The sequence below is a fragment of the Mytilus trossulus genome, chromosome 3 (assembly GCF_036588685.1).
Source record: "Mytilus trossulus isolate FHL-02 chromosome 3, PNRI_Mtr1.1.1.hap1, whole genome shotgun sequence".
NCBI lineage: Eukaryota > Metazoa > Mollusca > Bivalvia > Mytilida > Mytilidae > Mytilus > Mytilus trossulus.
The window spans coordinates 11,174,057-11,196,159 of record NC_086375.1 but is presented as its reverse complement, the minus strand read 5'-3'; the positions used below and the strand labels follow the sequence as shown (position 1 = coordinate 11,196,159).

General features: G+C 31.6%; 1 protein-coding gene across 1 annotated transcript in view; it reads right to left on the bottom strand.

Annotated features, from left to right (window-relative positions):
• LOC134710152 (L-asparaginase-like) overlaps positions 1-22,103 on the bottom strand; it is a 31,815-nt gene continuing 9,712 nt past the window's right edge. Inside the window, exons 3-15 of the mRNA XM_063570367.1 lie at positions 18,648-18,680; positions 15,395-15,503; positions 14,722-14,847; positions 12,739-12,822; positions 9,980-10,106; positions 9,388-9,500; positions 8,516-8,701; positions 5,263-5,376; positions 4,554-4,670; positions 3,602-3,697; positions 2,553-2,800; positions 2,163-2,262; positions 1-174 (exon numbers count right to left, since the gene is read on the bottom strand). Of these exons, the coding sequence (XP_063426437.1) occupies positions 1-174; positions 2,163-2,262; positions 2,553-2,800; positions 3,602-3,697; positions 4,554-4,670; positions 5,263-5,376; positions 8,516-8,701; positions 9,388-9,500; positions 9,980-10,106; positions 12,739-12,822; positions 14,722-14,847; positions 15,395-15,503; positions 18,648-18,680 (1,627 nt within the window). The remainder of the gene's footprint in view (positions 175-2,162; positions 2,263-2,552; positions 2,801-3,601; positions 3,698-4,553; positions 4,671-5,262; positions 5,377-8,515; positions 8,702-9,387; positions 9,501-9,979; positions 10,107-12,738; positions 12,823-14,721; positions 14,848-15,394; positions 15,504-18,647; positions 18,681-22,103) is intronic.

Genomic DNA, 22,103 nt, shown 5'->3' with positions numbered 1-22,103 from the left:
TTATGTTCCTTGTGTATGATTTTCTTTAGCCTCACTGATCAATTTTAATATTTCCGATCTTCCTAATAATTCTGCATGTTCTTCTGCTGTTTTTCCAAATGCATCATTTAACATCCAGGATGCACCATTGTCCAGCAGATATTTTACAGTTTCAACGTGTCCTAAACTTACAGCCTGTAAAAAAATAATCCAATATTTAATAATCATTATAACAACTACCCAAAACATGTTTGCTATTTCAGTTTGAATATACCATCAGCTATTACTTCCTATAAGTGTCAATTCAGAAATTATTGCGTTCATTTATGATTGCAATTTTGTCAATTCAGACTAAAATATGATTTAAACTTTTGTGATATTGAAAAATATCCTCTTTAATTCATATAAAAAATTTCAAAAATGTCAGTTTTAATTATTGTTTTATTATAACCCTGTTGCATTTTTCGTAATAAAAAAAACATCGCAATAATATCTGAATTTATAATACATAAAAATGTAATCATGGCATTTTTGTTTTTGATATTGACTTTGCATATTTCAAAACATTTGTGCAAAGCGTGTACAAGTGTTTTAGTACAAGTTTACACAGAAAACCTTTTGTGATACCTTAATTTGGTGTCATGCAGTGCTTGCATATAAGATCAAACATATCAAAAAAATGTGTAAGGGTTCTGCGGAACCCAGTGTCTCGCCTACTTTAGCTGTAAATCGCAGGCTCAACAAAAATGAGGAAAAAAATCAATAAAAATATTCCTCTTGATACTATCTTATGATTGTAAGAAGCTTCTGTACAAGTTTGGTAAAAATCTAGGATAGTTAATGAACCTAATAAATGTTTTGAACACTTTAACTGCAGACTGTATGTAATGTTAACTGGAAGAAAATCTAAATCCATTTAAAAGTAAAATACAGAAAAAATGGAGTTATCTTTTTACAAAATTTACTTCTGGATACTATCTTATGATCATAAATAAGCTTCTGTCAAAGTTTGGTAGAAACCCAGGATAGTTTAAGAAAGTTATTAAAATTTTAAAAACTTTAACCACAGAGTGAATGTTATGTTTCCCCGCAGAAAAACTAAGTCCATTTAAAAGTAAAAACCAGAAAAAATGGATTTATTTTTTTTACAAAATTTACTTCTGGATACTATCTTATGATCATAAACAAGCTTCTGTCCAAGTTTGGTACAAACCCAGTATAGTTTAAGAAAGTTATTAAAATTCTAAAAACTTTAACCACAGAGTGAATGTTATGTTTCCCCGCAGAAAAAACTAAGTCCATTTAAACTAAATACGGAAAAAATGGATTTATTTTTTTACAAAATTTACTTCTGGATACTATCTTATGATCATAAACAAGCTTCTGTCCAAGTTTGGTAGAAATCCAGTATAGTTTAAGAAAGTTATTAAAATTCTAAAAACTTCAACCACAGAGTGAATGTTATGTTTCCCCGCAGAAAAAAGTATGTCCAATTAAAAGTAAAATACAGAAAAAATGGAATTTTATTTCTACAATATTTACTTCTGGATACTATCTTATGATCATAAACAAGCTTCTGTCCAAGTTTGGTAGAAATCCAGTATAGTTTAAGAAAGTTATTAAAATTTCAAAAACTTTAAACACAGAGTGAATATTTGTGGACGCCGCCGCTGCCGCCGATGACGGAATGTAGTCTCGCTTAGTCTCACTTTTTCGACTAAAGTCGAAGGCTCGACAATAACAGATTGTTCCTTGTCACATGTGCAAGTACTAAAGCTTCAAATGCTTACAATGCTGTCATTTAATTGACATTAAATTTCATTGTCAAAAATGATGACAAACATTGGCTTTAGTCACCTGCAATTGTTCATCAAATGCTTTAGGATTTGGAGAAACTACTTCTGCTATAACAAGAATGTGTCCCCAGTACACGGATGCCCCACTCACATTATCATTTTCTATGTTCAGTGGACCATGAAATTGGGGTCATAACTCCTATTTGGCATTACAATAGAAAGATCATACCATAAGGAACATGTGTACTAAGTTTCAAGTTGATTGGACTTCAACTTCATCAAAAACTACCTTGACAAAAAACTTTAACCTGAAGTGGGATGAATGGATGTACAGAGGGATGAATGAACAGACAGAAGAACGTAGGTGGGGCATAAAAATACTTTTACCACATGTAAAGCTGTTCTATTGTCGTAATCACTTTCATTTATATCTGCTCCAGCAATTTTCCAAGCTTTTAATGCGTCAACATCTTCTTGAGATGCAGCCCTACAAGAAAATGAAATCATTTCTTAAAGTATAATTTATTATTTCTTCTATTCCCATTGATGTCAACTTTTCCAAATTCTGAAGAAGAAAATTGAACAAGCTGAAAAAATAGTGTGAACAAGATTCTTGTTAAACAAGTTTTTATAACTAAATCAGTTAAATGTTTTTACTATTAATTGCTTACTTCATACAGTATTAACTTAATATTAATTTCAGAGTAGTGTCACAGATTTTTTTTTAGAATTCCACTTGTAACAATCTCACTTGAGTGACCATTCTAAGCTACATACCTACATAATTCCATGGCAAGAAGGACTGGTTGTAGTGTTATAACAGCCCCAGTCTGTACAAGTATAGATATTATACTAAAATGTTTGTTTTGAACGGCATCCATCAATGGAGTTTTCTTATCTAGATCTTTGGCATGGACACTTGCTCCATGTTGTAACAAATACTGTACAACCTCTAAATGTCCTTCTCTAGAAGCCACATGTAAAGCTGTTCGGCCATCTTGGTTTGCTGAGGTAAAGTTACCTCCCTTTAAACAAAAATTATACATAAAAAAGATTATTTTCAAATATCTTCAAAATATAAAAAAAAAGATACAATCAAATCCAACACTATTGAAACAAAAAACATGCAAGAAAATGTTCTGAAACCTCATAATTATCAACTGTTTGAAAATTCAATATATTGAATTGAAAATAACTGAAGTAACAAAGAACATTAGAAAAGAGTTCTACAAAAAGTTGATGTAAAATACTTGGGAAATATTAGTCTTTAAATAGAATCACATTACAAGGTTTACATTAAAGTTTTCACTTTAAGTTATAAAAATTCACTTACCACAACTGGTCTTTATATGGACAGAAGAGATTAGATTTAAATTAAAATAATTTAATTTTGGATGTAACATGTCTTGTGATTGGCTGACATTGTTTTGTTTATCAGCCCATAGACATAATTTTGTCATGTGACCGTGATGTCATGAACTTATTATCATGATTTACTTCGTTAAAATCAAATCAAGAATGAAATTATAAGAAATGACTGTAATATTTTTTCTACTAGAAATAACCTCAAAAATGTGGTGCACACCTTAAAATAACCAGCTTTGTCCGTTATTTAGTGTACACCACATTTTTTATGTTCTTCCTACATAGACAGAAAAAATGGTACAGTCATTCCTTATATAACTAACATAATGCAATCATAAAGATAAAAGGTTTTTCTCCACAAAAATACAAATCCTTTATCATAATACATGTACCTAAAATATGCTTTTATGAACTTGTCTTGTTTGGTTGCTGTCTTATTTACATAAAAATGTCCTACTCACTGTTCCTCTAAGTTTCTCTAAAGCAAGAATATCTCCTGTTTTAGCCGAGGTACACATCAGATTGGGGTACAATGCATCCTTTAATTTGACTACTTCCTGTAATATAAAAATATATCATGTGTCATAACTATTCAAGAAAAATACATAGGTGATATAAGGGAAGTAAGCATTTTTCTCTCATATCCTACAATAAATGCTTTAATAAAAATTGCACTAAAGTGTCAAAAACTCCACCATTCATACTTTATACATCTATGGGGCTTTCCCCTTGTTGTGACTGTTATTTGTCTACATGTCCATGATTACACAAAACCATATTAACGTTGTTTCCTTTATTTTGACATAGTGTGATAGAGCCCTGAGAGGAGAGAGATGTTTTTCGGATGGGACTGTTTGTGAATGAATTTTGTTATTTTCCACAAAGATGGTGTTTATTTATAAAATAGGAACCTTCAGAATTCTACGTTTTCAACACACCCCAACCTTAACTTTTGATTAAATAGCAATCATTCATAGAAAGTGTTATGTTATCTTTCATTAACTTCCGATGACCTTATGGCTACGAAACAAAATGTACAATGAAGCAAATGTTCTTTCAAGATGGCATCATGTTTCAAGTTACTACAAGTATTGGATTAGACAGGAAGACTTATGTGCAGTTTGTGAGTGGATCGTCCCAGTTTACATATCAAATCTCTGATAAAACTTGACATTAATCATATTCTTTTGAACTGGAATGTTATTTATACATTTATACATTCAATGTTCCTTTATATTCAACTTTCATATATAGCACGTGAATATCTATCACAGTGAAATTGACACAGTTTACATAAGTTTGGCAGCTTGGTCTATCTTTAAAGTGCAATCCTAGAAAAGAAATTTTAACAAATCAATTTTGTAAATATGCAAATCATATAAGAATTATATATAAATAGTGTAAATTGTTTACCTCTTTACTACTAAGACATAATGTTTTAGCCACGCCTTCTATCAACTCAAAATCCATTATAGACATATCTTCCTTGACCACGACCTTCATCTCTCCTCTCAGATTACGACTCATCATCTATCAATAAAGAAAACAAAAGCATTACAAGACAGAACAATCATTCATTGAATTTAAGTCCAAGCAAAATCCATACTTTTGATAAGGAAAATGTAATATTTTTCACATATGTGAAAATTTAGTAATATCCTTTCTACTTCATAGTTGACTTGATCATAATGCACAAATACATTTTTTTTTTTAATGTATACACATTTGTATATTGTTGGTAATTATATTAAATTATTTTAACAAGCTTGAGAAACAGGAAGAAAACTGAGGATCCTCCATACTCTTCTCTAATACCAATTGAAATTTATCTCATTTGACATATCTGTCATTCCTCTATCCTGGGAGATTAATTAAGGTTTTTACATAGCCTAATTGTCAGACAAAGTTATGCAATTAAGTGGAGCATCCGGGTGCGGTAATTTCTCGCTACATTGAAGCAACCTTCTGCTGTTGTTTTTTTTATTTGGTCGGGTTGTTGTCTCTTTGACACATTCCCCATTTCCATTTTCAATTTTATTATATCTGAAAAGCAAAATTACAAAGTCAAACAAGATCTATAGTAAAAGAAATAGATTTGTTTCTGTGACTTGTATCTACTCACAGTTCTTTTCTTCTCATTTGTGTAGGTCTCCTTTCCCAGTATGTAGGACAGCTTGGTCAGTGCTGCCTCTGGAGTCATATCTCCCCCTCCTATAACTCCAACGTCTGACAATGCCTGGAAAATATGTACCAGTGATATAAATAAACAAATTTAACTTGGTGAGTTCAGAAAAAATACCAAAGTTAAGAATAATTACAAGTTTAAATACATTTTGTGAGATGAAATTTTTAAAATAACTATTAATCAAGACAGCATTTATGCGATTTGGTAAGTCAAGGCAATGATTTTGAGTTATTGAATCTAGCAATACTTGGCAAAAATTTATGAATCACAACAAAACATGTGAACTATAAGTGAATCACAGCAAAAATTATGAACTGTTGGTGAATCAAGTCAAAACTTTTGAGATGTTGGTGAATCACAACAAAACTTGTGAGACCTTGGTGAGTATAGACAAAACTTGTGAACTATTGGTGATTCAAGTCAAAACTTGTGAACTGTTGGTGATTCAAGTCAAAACTTATGAACTATTGGTGAATATAGTCAAAACTTGTGAACTATTGGTTATTCAAGTCAAAACTTATGAACTGTTGGTGAATCAAGTCAAAACTTGTGAACTATTGGTAATTCAAGTCATAACTTATGAACTGTTGGTGAATCAAGTCAAAACTTATGAACTATTGGTGAATATAGTCAAAACTTGTGAACTATTGGTTATTCAAGTCAAAACTTATGAACTGTTGGTGAATCAAGTCAAAACTTGTGAACTATTGGTAATTCAAGTCAAAACTTATGAACTGTTGGTGAATCAAGTCAAAACTTGTGAACTATTGGTGAATCACAACAAAACTTTTGAGATGTTGGTGAATCACAACAAAATTTGTGACATGTTGAACATGTGACATATTGGTGAATTGAGTTAAAAGTTTTGAAATGATGGTGTATCAAAGCAAAGTTTTTAAGATGTTGGTGAATCACAACAAAACTTTTGAGATGTTCTGGAACTGTTGCTAGAACCACAAAAATTATAATATTTTGGGAAATATCATGATTACTCCCATTTTTTGATATTTTGGTAAATAGGTGCAAAAAAAAAATCAGATTTCACTCAGTAAACAAAATATTTGATTCCTTCTAGAGCCAAGAAAAAAGTAAACAAAATATTTGACAAAGTTTGTGAGTCCAATCATTTTAAGAATCTTCAATTTTATAATAATTTGTATGTACAATATGAAAGTGTTTTAAAACACATAATGAATTTTTGTAGACACCTATCCAAAGTACAGTCATTTGTGAAGTATTTATTGAATTTACCTTTAGAATAGGAAAGTAAAAACTAATAGCGAAAAAAATAAAAAACAATCTGTGCAAGTAAACTAAGTGCTTAACAATAAATATCATAATTAAAGCATATATCTGTGAATTTTCTGTCACATAGAGACCTTCAAAGAGGAAGATCTCCCTCAGAGAGAACATTCTTTAGAGGGGCTTATGTCGTAGAATCTTTTTCATATCATTTTCATTCTACATATTGCAGTTACTTTACTAATGTATATGTTTGTTTTTTTTAATCATGAAATATTTGCCATTTGATCCACATTCAGGATTGAACAATTTGAACTAGGTGCATCAATTTTGAAGAAAAGCATCAGTTACAAGTTTGACATAATTTTCACTGTATATCTTAAAGTATATATCTTGAGAGATTCAAATTATCAAAAATTGTACCAACCCTATATATATTAGATGTAATACCACCATTAATTTCCCCCTATTAGTCTTTGTTAAATTTGCACTTTTCAAAAAAATGTGCAGAATTTATCTTTGTTTCAAATAAAGAAATAATTGGCATGAGTAAAGTTTCATCCTGTCCTGTTCTATAGAAAAAAATCAAATTTCATTGCATATAAGAAAATAACCATCAATGGAAGTTAACCAATCAAATTTCTCCACTTATTCTATCTGTGCACAAGGTTTAGTCACCATGTAACCTCAAGATTACAAAATTTTCTATAGAAATCACAAATAAAAAATAATAGTGTTTTAAAATACCCAAGACATATGTTTATGACACAGAAATAGTTTAACTGCAACAAAATGTAGGATTAATTACCTACAACGGTCAAATTCAAGGGAATTTTTTTTTCGACCTACTTTCGTATACAACCGGATGTGACATACCATAATTTGGTGGTATTACACCTACATACCATACCTATTGCACCATATGTAATACATTCATCAGATAAGTGTGCAGACTTTGCTTAAGCTTACCTTATTTTCTATCTTTATACATAAATTATCAATAATTAATTATATTGTACAGACTATTCATGGCTAAAGGCATTACATTTTTAGACATGTATTACAACAATTTACATATCTCTTAAAATATATTTAACTTATTTATTTCTGTATATCATACAAAGTCCAGTTTAAGATAGGTAGGACTTCATTTGCAAAGGTGGTTTAACCCAGGTTAGCATGGTTGGTACTTCTGATATAGGCACTGAAGGACACCTACGGGTGCGGGAATTCTCGCTACATTGAAGACCCATTGGTTGCCTTCGGCTGTTGTTTGCTCTATGGTCGGGTGGTTGTCGCTTTGACATATTCACCATTTCCTTTCTCAATTTTACAGTCACTTCATTTGGTAATAAATCATATGGCCCAAATAGGAATAAGCAGCCTTTGCCAGTCTTAACAGAGCCGCATAGAATAATCCACTAGTCAAAAAGGTTTAACCCAAAGCACGAAATTTCAACATAAGATGCAGTCATAAATTCCATTCTCAATTTTAGATTTGTGCAAACTATTTTGTAATATGTTCCTGCAATGATCCACTATGCCAATAAAAAGAATAGTTCACCGCATTTTATTTTCAAACTTATAAAACTATCTCTGAGAAATGATTTTTTGACAATAGGTATCAGAAAACAGATCGTGCATATATTTACTAATTACAAGTTCAATTTTTTAGATTTGACAGCTTGAAAAGCAAATTATATAAATGTAATTAGTCACCATCTTTGATTCAGTAGTTTCCACTCGTTTGCTTTAAGCCACTTTTAACCTGGTCACATGATTAGGCTTACTGGATATGGCCTAATCTTGAAACTAACGAGGTAGACCCATAAAATAAACTTATGATTTAGATCATGTAATTACATTTCTTAATTTTGTTTTTTCCATTGGTTTTCAAAAGGGCCTTTATTAATTACCCTATTAGATTTAATTTACAAGTAAAGTTTACCTTTCCTGTCTCGTAAGATGTGTCAACAAATCCTCTATTACACTGAGTAATATTGACAATGATAACTCCCATATTTGTAGCCTCCTTAAAGGAGAGTAATAGATCAGGTCTATTACTGGGGGCATTACCTACTCCGTATGTCTGTAATACTACACCCTGCATTGGTGTAGACATAAATGCACGGACCTACAAAACACGTTTCTACCATTAATGATCAGTTACAATGTATCAGTACCATTACTATGAATAATTTAGACAGAAAAATGCAGTAGTGACTCAAAATTATAGCTTAAATTAAAATGTCATAAAACTTTACCTTAAAATCCATGAAAAAGTATTAAAAAAAATCAAAAAATTGCTAACATTAAGACTTTACTTTTGATTTGGGCTAATTAAGAAAAGAATTCTGCATTACGTGAATGGCTTTTTGAAGTTGATATTATATCATTTCTGAGATGGGAGTATCTTCCAAAGTTTGATGAGTACATATTTCGCTGAAATCAAAATCATAAAATTTTTGATTTGCTCTGTGTCAATTCTATGGTAAACAACTAAGGACCATAATGATGTTATGGTTAATGACCTAATTCCTTCACCAGGTGAGAAGACGAGATTACTGTGAATTCATTTATTTTCGTGGGTACCAATTTTAATGGATTGATGAAAACTTGCATATTCGTGGATATGTAATTTCGTTGTTTTGGCAAATTCTGCATACATTCCTTTAGAAAATCAGTATTTCGTTGAACATTTAAATTTGTGGTTCCCCTGTACCTGTGAAATCCATTAAAAATTGGTATCCAACAAATTTTAATGAATCCACAGTACCTTGCTAATAGATAATTGATGATCCCTTAGTTATTTAAACTTACAGTCTGTGCAGTAATTCCTGGGAACAACCTCAATACACCAACATTTCTACACAGATTTGTAGCCACTGAAAACTTCTCCATAGATCCAGATCTATATATAGCATCCCAATCAACTACAAAAATAAATAAAGACTTCTATAAAGAATTATAAGATCCATAGATCAAGGTATGAATACCCAATGTAAATTTGCATTTTTTTCACACGAACTCAGCAAATGTTCTCACACAACCACATTTGATAAAATTTGTTGTTTCATTGGTTGCAATGATTTACTGCGATTTCCCAGTGAAATAAAAACCAATAGTTTCACATGAGAAACAAATTTGATAATTTCAATATTAAGGGAGCAACCATTTAACTTCAAGGGGTGGTTATGGTTTTTTTTTAAATTCATTTAGTTTTTCGATACTATCAATTCTTTCCAAATTTAACACTATAAGGTATAGCGAAAATTTGCATTCAGAATAATTTTTTTGCAATCTTCATGATCAGAATATTTTTTTTATAGGAAAACCATAACACCCCTCCCCTTGAATTTAAATGATTGTTCCCTAATGACAGATTTTTTTTTTAATAAAGTAATTATCATACCTGTTACTTTGATTTCCAGATTAGCCAATGGTGGAAGATTTGGTGACCAGAATGCATCAAAACTGGAAGAATCTTTCTTTGATGTTCTGTTTCCTCTCAAAATTTTGTTGTCAAAAGAAACCATCACCTAATAATTAAAATTAAAGCAATTACATTTTTCATCAACAAATTGAAAGAACATCAATAATACATTGAATTCATTGAAAGACATGAACCACAAATTTAAATGTTCAACAAAGTGTACATCTTTAGACTTGTAAGGAGACTTTGGCAAAACCATTTTAAATGCATACACCAAAATGTTGTGATTGGTAAACAAAGTCTTGAACATAAGAAATTTAACCAAACATGTGACAGTATTTTCCTTTTTAGCTCACCTGGCCCGAAGGGCCAAGTGAGCTTTTCTCATCACTTGGCGTCCGGCGTCGTCCGTCATCGTCCGTCGTCGTCCGTCGTCGTCCGTCGTCGTCGTCGTCGTCCGTCGTCGTTAACTTTTACAAAAATCTTCTCCTCTGAAACTACTGGGCCAAATCAAACCAAACTTGGCCACAATCATCATTGGGGTATCTAGTTTAAAAAATGTGTGGCGTGACCCGGTCAACCAACCAAGATGGCCGCCACGGCTAAAAATAGAACATAGGGGTAAAATGCAGTTTTTGGCTTATAACTCAAAAACCAAAGCATTTAGAGCAAATCTGACATGGGGTAAAAATGATTATCAGGTCAAGATCTATCTGCCCTGAAATTTTCAGATGAATCGGTCAATCGGTTGTTGGGTTGCTGCCCCTGAATTGGTAATTTTGAAGAAATTTTGCTGTTTTTGGTTATTATCTTGAATATTATTATAGTTAGAGATAAACTGTAAACAGCAATAATGTTCAGCAAAGTTAGATCTACAAATCAGTCAACATGACCAAAATGGTCAGTTGACCCGTTTAGGAGTTATTGCCCTTTATAGTCAATTTTTAACCATTTTTTGTTAATTAAAGTAATCTTTTACAAAAATCTTCTCCTCTGAAACTACTTGGCCAAATTAATCCAAACTTGGCCACAATCATCTTTGGGGTATCTAGTTTAAAAAATGTGTGGCGTGACCTGGTCAACCAACCAAGATGGCCGCCACGGCTAAAAATAGAACAAAGGGGTAAAATGCAGTTTTTGGCTTATAACTCAAAAAAACCAAAGCATTTTGAGGAAATCTGACAAATTAAAAATGTTTATCAGGTCAAGATCTATCTGCCCTAAAATTTTCAGATGAATCGGTCAATCGGTTGTTGGGTTGCTGCCCCTGAATTGGTAATTTTGAGGAAATTTTGCTGTTTTTGGTTATTATCTTGAATATTATTATAGATAGAGATAAACTGTAAACAGCAATAATGTTCAGCAAAGTAAGATCTACAAATAAGTCAACATGACCAAAATGGTCAGTTGACCTGTTTAGGAGTTATTGCCCTTTATAGTCAATTTTTAACCATTTTTCGTAAATTAAAGTAATCTTTTACAAAAATCTTCTCCTCTGAAACTACTTGGCCAAATTAATCCAAACTTGGCCACAATCATCTTTGGGGTATCTAGTTTAAAAAATGTGTGGCGTGACCTGGTCAACCAACCAAGATGGCCGCCACCGCTAAAAATAGAACATAGGGGTAAAATGCAGTTTTTGGCTTATAACTCAAAAACCAAAGCATTTTGAGGAAATCTGACATGGGATAAAAATGTTTATCAGGTCAAGAACTATCTGCCCTGAAATTTTCAGATGAATCGGTCAATCGGTTGTTGGGTTGCTGCCCCTGAATTGGTAATTTTGAGGAAATTTTGCTGTTTTTGGTTATTATCTTGAATATTATTATAGATAGAGATAAATTGTAAACAGCAATAATGTTCAGCAAAGTTAGATCTACAAATAAGTCAACATGACCAAAATGGTCAGTTGACCCCTTTAGAAGTTATTGCCCTTTATAGTCAATCTTTAATCATTTTTCATAAATCTAAGTAATCTTTTACAAAATCTCCACTGAAACTACTAGGCCACAATCATCTTTGGGGTATCTAGTTTGAAAAATGTGTCCGATGACCTGGCCATTCAACCAAGATGGCCGCCACGGCTAAAAATAGAACATAGGGGTAAAATGCAGTTTTTTGCTTATAACTATGAAACCAAAGCATCTAGAGCAAATCTGACAAGGAGTTAAATTGTTAATCAAGTCAATATCTATCTGCCCTGAATTTTTCAGATGAATTGGACAACTGGTTGTTGGGTTGCTGCCCTCCAATTGGTAATTTTTAAAGAAAATTTTGCCGTTTTTGGTTATCTTGAATACTATTATAGATAGCGATAAACTGTAAACAGCAATAATGTTCAGCAAAGTAAGATCTACAAATAAGTCAACATGACCTAAATGGTCAATTGACCCCTTAAGGAGTTATTGCCCTTTATAGTCAATTTTTAACAATTTTCATTAATTTGATAAATTTATGTAAATTTTTACCAAATATAGTTCTCTGTTACTAATGGGCAAAGTTCATGATAGATATAATTGTAAGAAGCAAAATCGTTCAGTAAAGTAAGAACTTCAAACACATCACCATCACCAAAATACAATTTTGTCATGAATCCATTTGTGTCCTTTGTTTAATATGCACATAGACCAAGGTGAGCGACACAGGCTCTTTAGAGCCTCTAGTTTATAAGTATGAACACAAAGAGTGGTGAAGTCACAGAAAACTATGAGAAGCAATCATTAATTGAAACAACTTACCTCTGGAATGCAATAATGCCCAGCAAATATCAATGATGACAAAAAATTGTCTCTTCCATCACTTCTTATCTCAAATATTGGTATCTATCAAGAAAAAAATAACATTCATTAAATAAATTCATTAATAATTTGTGAAGCCTTAACAATTCAGAACTTAACATGTTGGTGCCTATTTATAAACACTTAAAACATAATATATCTCTTGATGTTTATTATTTTTGCAAACTTGGTTGTTATTTATTTGAGTGATGTCTTCATCAACCTGAACCCACAAAATTTACACTTTTTTTTAATATAAAGAGCACACATTTAGGAATAGAAATAAAAATAAAATATAGAGAAGGCCTTCTGACCATAACCAATATATGTGGCACATAATATTATAATCCATTTCACTAAGGGATTTTTTATCTTTTGACAGCATACGAAGTACTAATTTTAAATACTTTAGTTATATCCTATATAATGAACTAAATTTTTCCCACAAAAGGGGGGGGGGGGGGCAGGCCTCCAGGATCAGCATATGACAATAACTGCTACAAGGAGATAACTGACAATTTCTTTGTTGACTGATTTGAATATCTTGTCTTGTTGGTCAATTAAACAGGAAAATTTCTCTCTATCTATAATAGTTTACAAGTTAATATTAACACAAATAAGGAAAAACTATCATTTCAGAAGAAAACTGAACAAAATTTAAGTTATGTTGACCTGTTTGCTTATCTTATTTTACTTATCATTTATACTGTTTAATTTTTACTCTTAGCAATTATAATTTGTAAGAAAAAAGCCACAAACACATAAACTAGTAAAAATTATCATTTACAGGCAGCATTTCCTATAAATAGTGGTTTTGACTATGTTTTTGTATTTCTACAAGGAGATGACTTTTAATCAAGTTTGCAATAGACAACAATGATTCTTATTGATGGCTTGAGCTCATGTGGCCCTCACAAGTAATGTGAGCTAAAAATTAGCACTGAATATAAAAAGAATATAAAGAAAAAATTACCAATATAATTCATGTTAAACAAGTGAAACTGTGAGCTACTGCTACTGAGGAAGTTGTCAAGTAATCAATCTGAAAACGCATCACACAGTATAGCTGACTTAGATAAACCCTGAAACCAAATTTCAGAAATCCTTGTATTGTAGTTCCTGAGAAAAATGTGACGAAAATTTTCAACTTGGCTATCATGTGTAAAATCATACAAGTGTTCGGTAAACAGGAAGTCGATGAATGATGAATCTGAAAACGCATCACACGGTATGGCTGACATATATAAATGTTGATACCAAATTACAGAAAGGGTGGATGTGTAGTTCCTGAGAAAAATGTGACGAAAGTTTCATGGGACGGACTGACTGACGGACTGATGAACGGACGGACTGATGAACGGACGGACTGACGGACGGACTGATGGACAGACAGAGGTAAAACAGTATACCCCCCCCTTTTTTAAAGCGGGGGTATAAAAAGAATAAAAGAAATAAAGAAGTAATTAAAAACCTAGAAACTGCTGCAAATGTTGATTTTGATAGTACCGCTCATGCCAACCTGTGATTCATATACAAATAATAAATTATATACTATAATAATCTAGCAGAGAATATTATAAATAATTTACATGTGTAGTTGTATTTTACATATTTCCCATTCTCAAGGAAAACTATAATATAACCTCTTGTCACTAGTTGCTTTAATTTATTTTTGTGGACAAGACACAACCTCAGAAATTAAGAATGTTGATAGATGTACTCTATGCATTTGATTATCAAGTTTTGTTGATGGATTGCTGTTTTAATGTTTTGTGGACTCTGGATGATTTAGAGTTTAGATATATTGTATGAACTCTTGTCTATTGTTGAAGGTTGTATGTTGCCCTCAAGATGTTTATTGGTAGTTTTGTTGTTAGGTTGCTGAATGAATTATTGATGTATACCTCATACATCTAATGCATAAAACTTTATAAAATACCGTACCTGTGATCCAGTAAGTATGATTGGCTTGCCCAGATTTTCACAGATGAAAGACAATGCTGAAGCAGTATAGGCCATTGTATCTGTTCCGTGGAGTACTATAAAACCATCAAACTGCTCATAATGGCTCTATAAAAGTATAAATGTTAGTAAACATAGCAGGACAAGGGACAGAATGGAAGTGAATAAAAATATCAGTGTTACTTTGCTAAATAAATGTCTTGAATAAAATAAAATTACATTAATATTTTGCATAAAAATGTGAAAAAATCATATTTCATATTTCTTTTACTCTAGATTCAGAAATGTTTCCAATGTTTAATTGTTGTCATCGCAGTTAAATTTAAACTTTAGGCCTGAGTTTTAAGTTTTGCCCAGTTTCTCCAGCTACCACAAGTATAATTTAGTCTACTGTTGGCCAGTTACAACCTGATTTCATACAGAGTAAGCTTATCAAGACAAGTTCATTTCATTCATTTGATCATACTATGATATTCAATGGAATAGCATTTATAAATAATGGCAGAGGCCAGGTCAATTTTAAAAGGAATTTGAGCCCTTAACCATCTACTTATACCCTTGTGTTATTTAAGGAAATCTTTCCCCATGTATTGTTGTACATATAATGCTCAATACCCCCGCATACATACACACAGGGTTGTCAGTAAAAACATACATGTATATCTGTAGCTATTCTGAACCAATCAGTCATGTTCATGTTACTGGAATCTAATAACGGATCATATTCAATTATTTTGTATAATATTCTTTTTCCTTTGCTATACCTACAAAAATATAAATAAACATTTAATAAAACAAAGACTAAAAAAATGTCTTCATATATTTACCATGGCTTAGGTATCAAAAACATCAATAGCAGACACCTGTAGATATGTAAAATTAATTTAATAATAGGTCAAGCCTAGATTATAATACTGCAAATTCAGAAAGGATTGAGATGTATGTTTTTTTTAATGCAAAAATTGTATCACAATTTGCAATAATGAAACACTGCATTCACAATTTCAGTAGTGATGTTTTGAATAAAATATAAATTTAATTACTGTAAACCAACTTATTTTCGCTGATACTTTATTTCGCGTTTTACCCTTTCTTGACCACTTTGCGGCTATTTAATTTCACGATTTTCTGATTTACTTGATAAAGTTTATTAAGATCAAAGATTGAAAATATTAGCGTTATTTTTCTACTCGCGAAAGTCGATAAAATAAATCGCTTACGAAAATAAGTTGGTTTACAGTTCCTTAATTTGATTTCTCATTTTTGCCAGAAGTAAAGAGTTTAGAAACAATAAATGCTCACATTACTTTCTGAATTTATAATAACACTGCCTGAAAAACTTTTTAAATTCTACTACCCCTTGGACAGGGTATGGTGTATTAGTTTTCATTATAATATTTGTCCAGCTTGCAGTCTCCTACTATAAGATTTAAAAAGAATCAATTAGGTCATCTAAAGGTTAAACAATATATTCTCACTAAGCCTTATATTACCTGTCTTTCATAAAACCTGCAACTGAACTATATATCATTCATATAAAACAACAGTGGTCATTTTACTTATATTCTAGCAATAAATCTATCATGTTGCTTTTCCAAAGATTGCACTTAGAAACCTAATAAGATAAAATGCTACTTCACTAATTTTTTCAAATTATTGAGAATACAATTTGAATAATGAATGAAAATTCAAACAATTTCAAAAGTTAAGGTAAATGAATTCAAACAATTTCAAAAGTTAAGGTAAATGAATTCAAACAATTTCAAAAGTTTAATTAATCAAACAATTTTAAAAGTGTTAATGAATGGCTTTTATTTATTTTGAATTTATTGAACCATAAAACTAATTTTTGACTCTTCACATTGAATAATCCACGAAGCGGATTATGTAAAATGTGAAAAGTCAAAAATTAGTTTTATGGTTCAATAAAATCAAAATAAATTATTGCCATTCATTATAAATAAATTTCTATCAAAAATAAGGCTCAAAGAACTTTTTATATTATTTATCTTGACAATAACATCGTACACACATGTTGGCGTATGAATACACAACGTCAGAGTGGGTGTGTCGCCATTAAAATTGACAACATTGAAAATAAAACTAATATTTTTAACCAATCAGAAGACAGTAAATACACAAAATTTATTTATTATTAAATAAAGTCAAATAATTGCAAAAGTTAGATAAATTAAAATTTTGAAAATTATAATGCACTTTGACAATAACTAATAAACAGCTACTTCTGAAGCACATGACACACCATTTTTTTTTGCATATTGAACATTTTAAGATGAAAAGGAAGCCTACATTCACCATTCCTTATTACGTTTGTAGAAAGTTGATCTAACTTAATTCTAAGCGTACTAGAGCTAATGCCTTAATTAACCTTAATTCTGATTTGTTTATTTTTTGGGTGTTTTAACACCACTTTTAAGCACCGCTTTTGAGCTTTTCTGTGGTGGTCAGTTTTTATTGGTGGAGTAAACATGAATGCCCTGAGAAAATTTTTGGTGAAAAACAATTAAAGTATTTTGTTCAATAAATTTGATTTTAAGTCATAAATATGAACTGGTACTTGGTAGAGCTGAATATATTCATATATCTTATACAAGTGAAGTAAATGATTAAAGATCCTTTTAAAATTTCAATCCACATAAAGTATTGAGTAAATCAATCTAAGCATGCTCTAGTAAGTGCTCAATTTGCAAATTGAATTAAATCTGATCTACGAGTATGAGAATGGTTTAGTTTATCAATAAAAGATGGATGCCAAGAGATGAAAATAAATTACAAGAAAAGAAAGATACAAAGTACAATAAATAAATCTGTCAAATCTAGTGTTAAACAGCTAGTTACAATACTAGTTTAAGACGTCAAATCATTTACATAAAATTTTTCAACAGAACAAAGTTACTGTGGATTCATCAATTTTTTGTGGGCATTATGTTTTGCGGATTAAGGAAAAAAACATTTTTGTTAAAAATAATTTTGTAGTTTCTATAACTTTGTTGAACAAATAATTCATGGTTCACATCTACCCCCTAAATCCATGATGAATCCACAGTAATTTTGATACAAATACATGTATGGATAATAAATAAGTACATGTACATATAGGTGTACACAAAAAGACTTTCAAACTGCAGAGGGCACTTACCAATCCACATATATTCCTGCACACACTATATACATTGTAAATTGATTTAAATTGATTGTTTGTTGTTGAAATTAAAATTGCACAACAGGAAAATACTTGATTTAATTGAGTCAATTTGATTTTTCCTTACTTTTACTGAGCAATTCTAATTTCAACAGCTATCAGTTTTCATTATAACTGACAAATATTTTAGACAGTAGGGTTACAAATGAGTTGTCTGCCCTTATTGTAAGGATTCTGGGAAATTAAAAACAAAGAAGTACAAATATAATCTAGACACCAACACAATAATATTAAATAGCCATGGAAACCAAACTATAGTATTAGTAGCTGTCGAAATCGTACAACAATAAATTAGCCATGCAAAATTTTAATACATTTAGTCCTCAATGAAACCCAGGGTTGTCTTTTCCTGTTCCTTTCTCTGTTTATCCTCAAGTCAAATAAAACAATGAATTTGATTGGTTCAATCACAATTTTTTCCTGCAACATATTTGCAGGAGATACTTTGTTCTTTTTTTACGGAAATATATGAAATATCAAAATGACACTGTATTTATTTATGAGATAAAATTTATTTTTTAATGTCAAAATAGGTGTATTTATGACATTTTTCTCATTCCTATAAGCTGGAATACACCACATCTTTTATTCTTATTGGCTTTAGACAAACAGAGTAAGAAATGCAAAAGAAAATCTTGAGTTTCCAAGGATGGTTAGAAGTTAAGTGAACAACATAGAATTTTACCTATTCACATCTGGATCCGGATGGTTATAAAAACTATGAAAATATACCAAAAATGTTCATTACTACAGTACAAATTGACTCACTTAAAAATAACGCATAATGGTGACAGGTATTGTTGGTAATTAACTTCGATTTGGGGAAATTGTTGGTGTTTCACTGTGAATACAGATGATTATTTGCCATTCATTCTTAATGCTGGTGACTTTGAGTGATTCAATTTCAATACTGGTGTTTGTGAGTGATGCAATATCATTGTGGGTGACAGTGTTATTTGTACTCAATGATGGTAATTTTGGTCTGACATGCAAATTCAATGCTTGTGATTGTGGGTGATTCAATTTCAATGCTGGTGATTGTGGCCATTTATGTTGGTGATACAATTTTAATGCTGGTCTTTTGAGGGTGCAATATCAATTCTTGTGATTGGTGGTTGGTGATTCACTCCAAATGATGATGATTAATAGTAATTCACTTTGAATGTTAGTGATAATAAATTAAAGATTTTTCCGACTAAATTATGGTGATTGTGTTTTTTTCCACTTGAATGCTGTTGGGTATGGGGGATTCACACTAAATGACTGGGATTGTGGGTGATTCATACTAAATGATTGCTATTGTGGGTAATTTCCTCTGAATGCTTTTCTATATTAGGGATCACATTAAATGCTGGTGATTGTGAGCGATTCACTCTCAATGCTGGTGATTCATTCTGTAATATTGATGATTGTGAGTGATTCATTCTTACTGCTGGTGATTTACTCTAATATTGATGATTTTGAGTGATTCACTCTCAATGCTGGTGATTTACTTTAATATTGATGATTGTGAGTGATTCACTCTCAATGCTGGTGATTTGCCCTTCTGTAATATTGATGATTGTGAATGATTCATTCTCACTGCTGGTGATTTACTCTAATATTGATGATTATGAGTGATTCACTCTCAATGCTGGTGATTTACTCTAATATTGATGATTGTGAGTTATTCACTCTCAATGCTGGTGATTTACTCTAATATTGATGATTGTGAGTGATTCACTCTCACTGCTGGTGATTGTAATTGATTAAATCAGAATGCTGGTGATTATTGGTGATTCACTCTGTAATTAAACTAGAATGCTTGTGATTGTGGATGATTCACTCTAAATGTGATGATTGTGATTGATTTACCCTGAATGTGGTGATTCACTCTGAATGTGGCAAATGTTGATGATTCACTATGAATGTGGTGATTGTGGATGATTCACTGTGAATGTGGTGATTGAGGATGATTTGCCCTGAATGTGGTGATTGTGGATGATAGATGGTGAATTTGGTTATTGTGGATGATTCACTCTGAATGTGGTGATTGTGGATGATTCACTCTGAATGTGGTGATTGTGGATGATTTACTCTGAATGTGGTGATTGTGGATGATTCACTCTGAATGTGGTGATTGTTGATGATTTTCTCTGAATGCTGATGTTTGTAGATGATTCACTCTAGACACTGTTGCCTACACATAGAAATATTTTAGAGTGAAACACAATGACCAGCATTCATGGTGGATCACTAATATTAAGAGTGAATAACGAATCACAATCACCAGCATTCCCGATGAATCACCTAGTTCACCAATATTCAGAGTTAATCTATGATTGCTTATGATTGTGATTCACACAGAAATTTCACTCTGTTTTTGCAATAGTTATCAAAATATAGGGTTACAATCATAGTTGTGACACCTTAAATTACCAGAAATCACAGTTTCAAAGTGATTCACTTGCCACAAGCACCAGAGAGGACTTTTTCAATGTAACACCTTCTGTATACCTTACTTTTACTCTGTATAATATCAACTTTTTCCTCATTGTATTTCCAAAAATTAATTTACAATTGCAATGTGTATATATGATAAAGGCGATTCAGTGAATTATATCTTTGAAAGTGTTTGTGATATGCTCCATAGTTGTTCTCATATTAGTTTGGTGGTAAAAACATTATATTAATTCAGCATTCAAATGCATTTTCAAAACCAACATGCAACCTGAACCAGGTTATCAGGATCAGGATCACAAAAATATAATATGATAAATGATTTAATGAACTAGAGGCTCTAAAGAGCCTGTGTCGCTCACCTTGGTATATGTGAATATTCAACAAAGGACACAGATAGATTTGTGACAAAATTGTGTTTTGGTGATGGTGATGTGTTTGTAGATCTAACTTTACTGAACATTCTTGCTGCATACAAATATCCCCATCTATAATGATTGGCCCAGTAATTTCAGTTGAATATGTTAGTAAAAATTTACAAATTTTATGAAAATTGTTAAAAATTTACAATCTGTTTGTCTGAAATTTTCAGGGCAGATAGATCTTGACCTGATAAACAATTTAACCCCTTGCCAGTTTTGCTCTTAATGCTTTTGTTTTCGAGTTATAAGCCAAAAACTGCATTTTACCCCATGTTCTATTTTTAGCCATAGTGGCCATCTTGGTTGGTTGACCGGGTCACCAGACACAATTTTTAAACTAGATACCCCAATGATGGTTGTGGCTAAGTTTGGTTTAATTTGGCCTGGTAGTTTCAGAGGAGAAGATTTTTGTAAAAGATTACTAAGATTTACGAATAATGGTTAAAAATTGACTATAAAGGGCAATAACTCCTAAAGGGGTCATTTGACCATTTCGGTCATGTTGACTTATTTGTAAATCTTATTTTGCTGAACATTATTGCTGTTTACAGTTTTTCTCTATCTATAATATTATTCAAGATAATAACCAAAAACAGCAAAATTTCCTTAAAATTACCAATTTAGGGGTAGCAACCCAACAAGAGGTTGTTCGATTCATCTGAAATTTTCAGGGCAGATAGATTTTGATCTGATAAACAATTTAACCCCTGTCAGAATTGCTCTAAATGCTTTGGTTTTTGAGTTATAAGCCAAAAACTGCATTTTACCCCTATGTTCTATTTTTAGCCATGGCGGCCATCTTGGTTGGTTGACCGGGTCACCGGACACAATTTTTAAACTAGATACCCCAATGATGATTGTGGCCAAGTTTTGTTTAATTTGGCCCAGTAGTTTCAGAGGAGAAGATTTTTGTAAAAGTTAACGCCGGACGCAGGACGACGACGACGACGGACGACGACGACGGACGACGGACGCAAAGTGATGAGAAAAGCTCACTTGGCCCTTCGGGCCAGGTGAGCTAAAAAGAAGTCAAATTCAGATTTACCCTATCAGATTGTCATGTTCAATAACACATTAATAGAATAATTCTTTACAACAAATACCTCTGACTTAAAACTTAAAATAATACATTGATCATCAAACCATCAAATGAGAAAGATACATGTACCCCATCAGACAGACAAGTACATGTAACAATCATACTACTTATCAAATAAAGTTGACCTAGAACTTATAACGTTTGAGAAGTTGACCTACAAATGTATACACAAAGACTTACT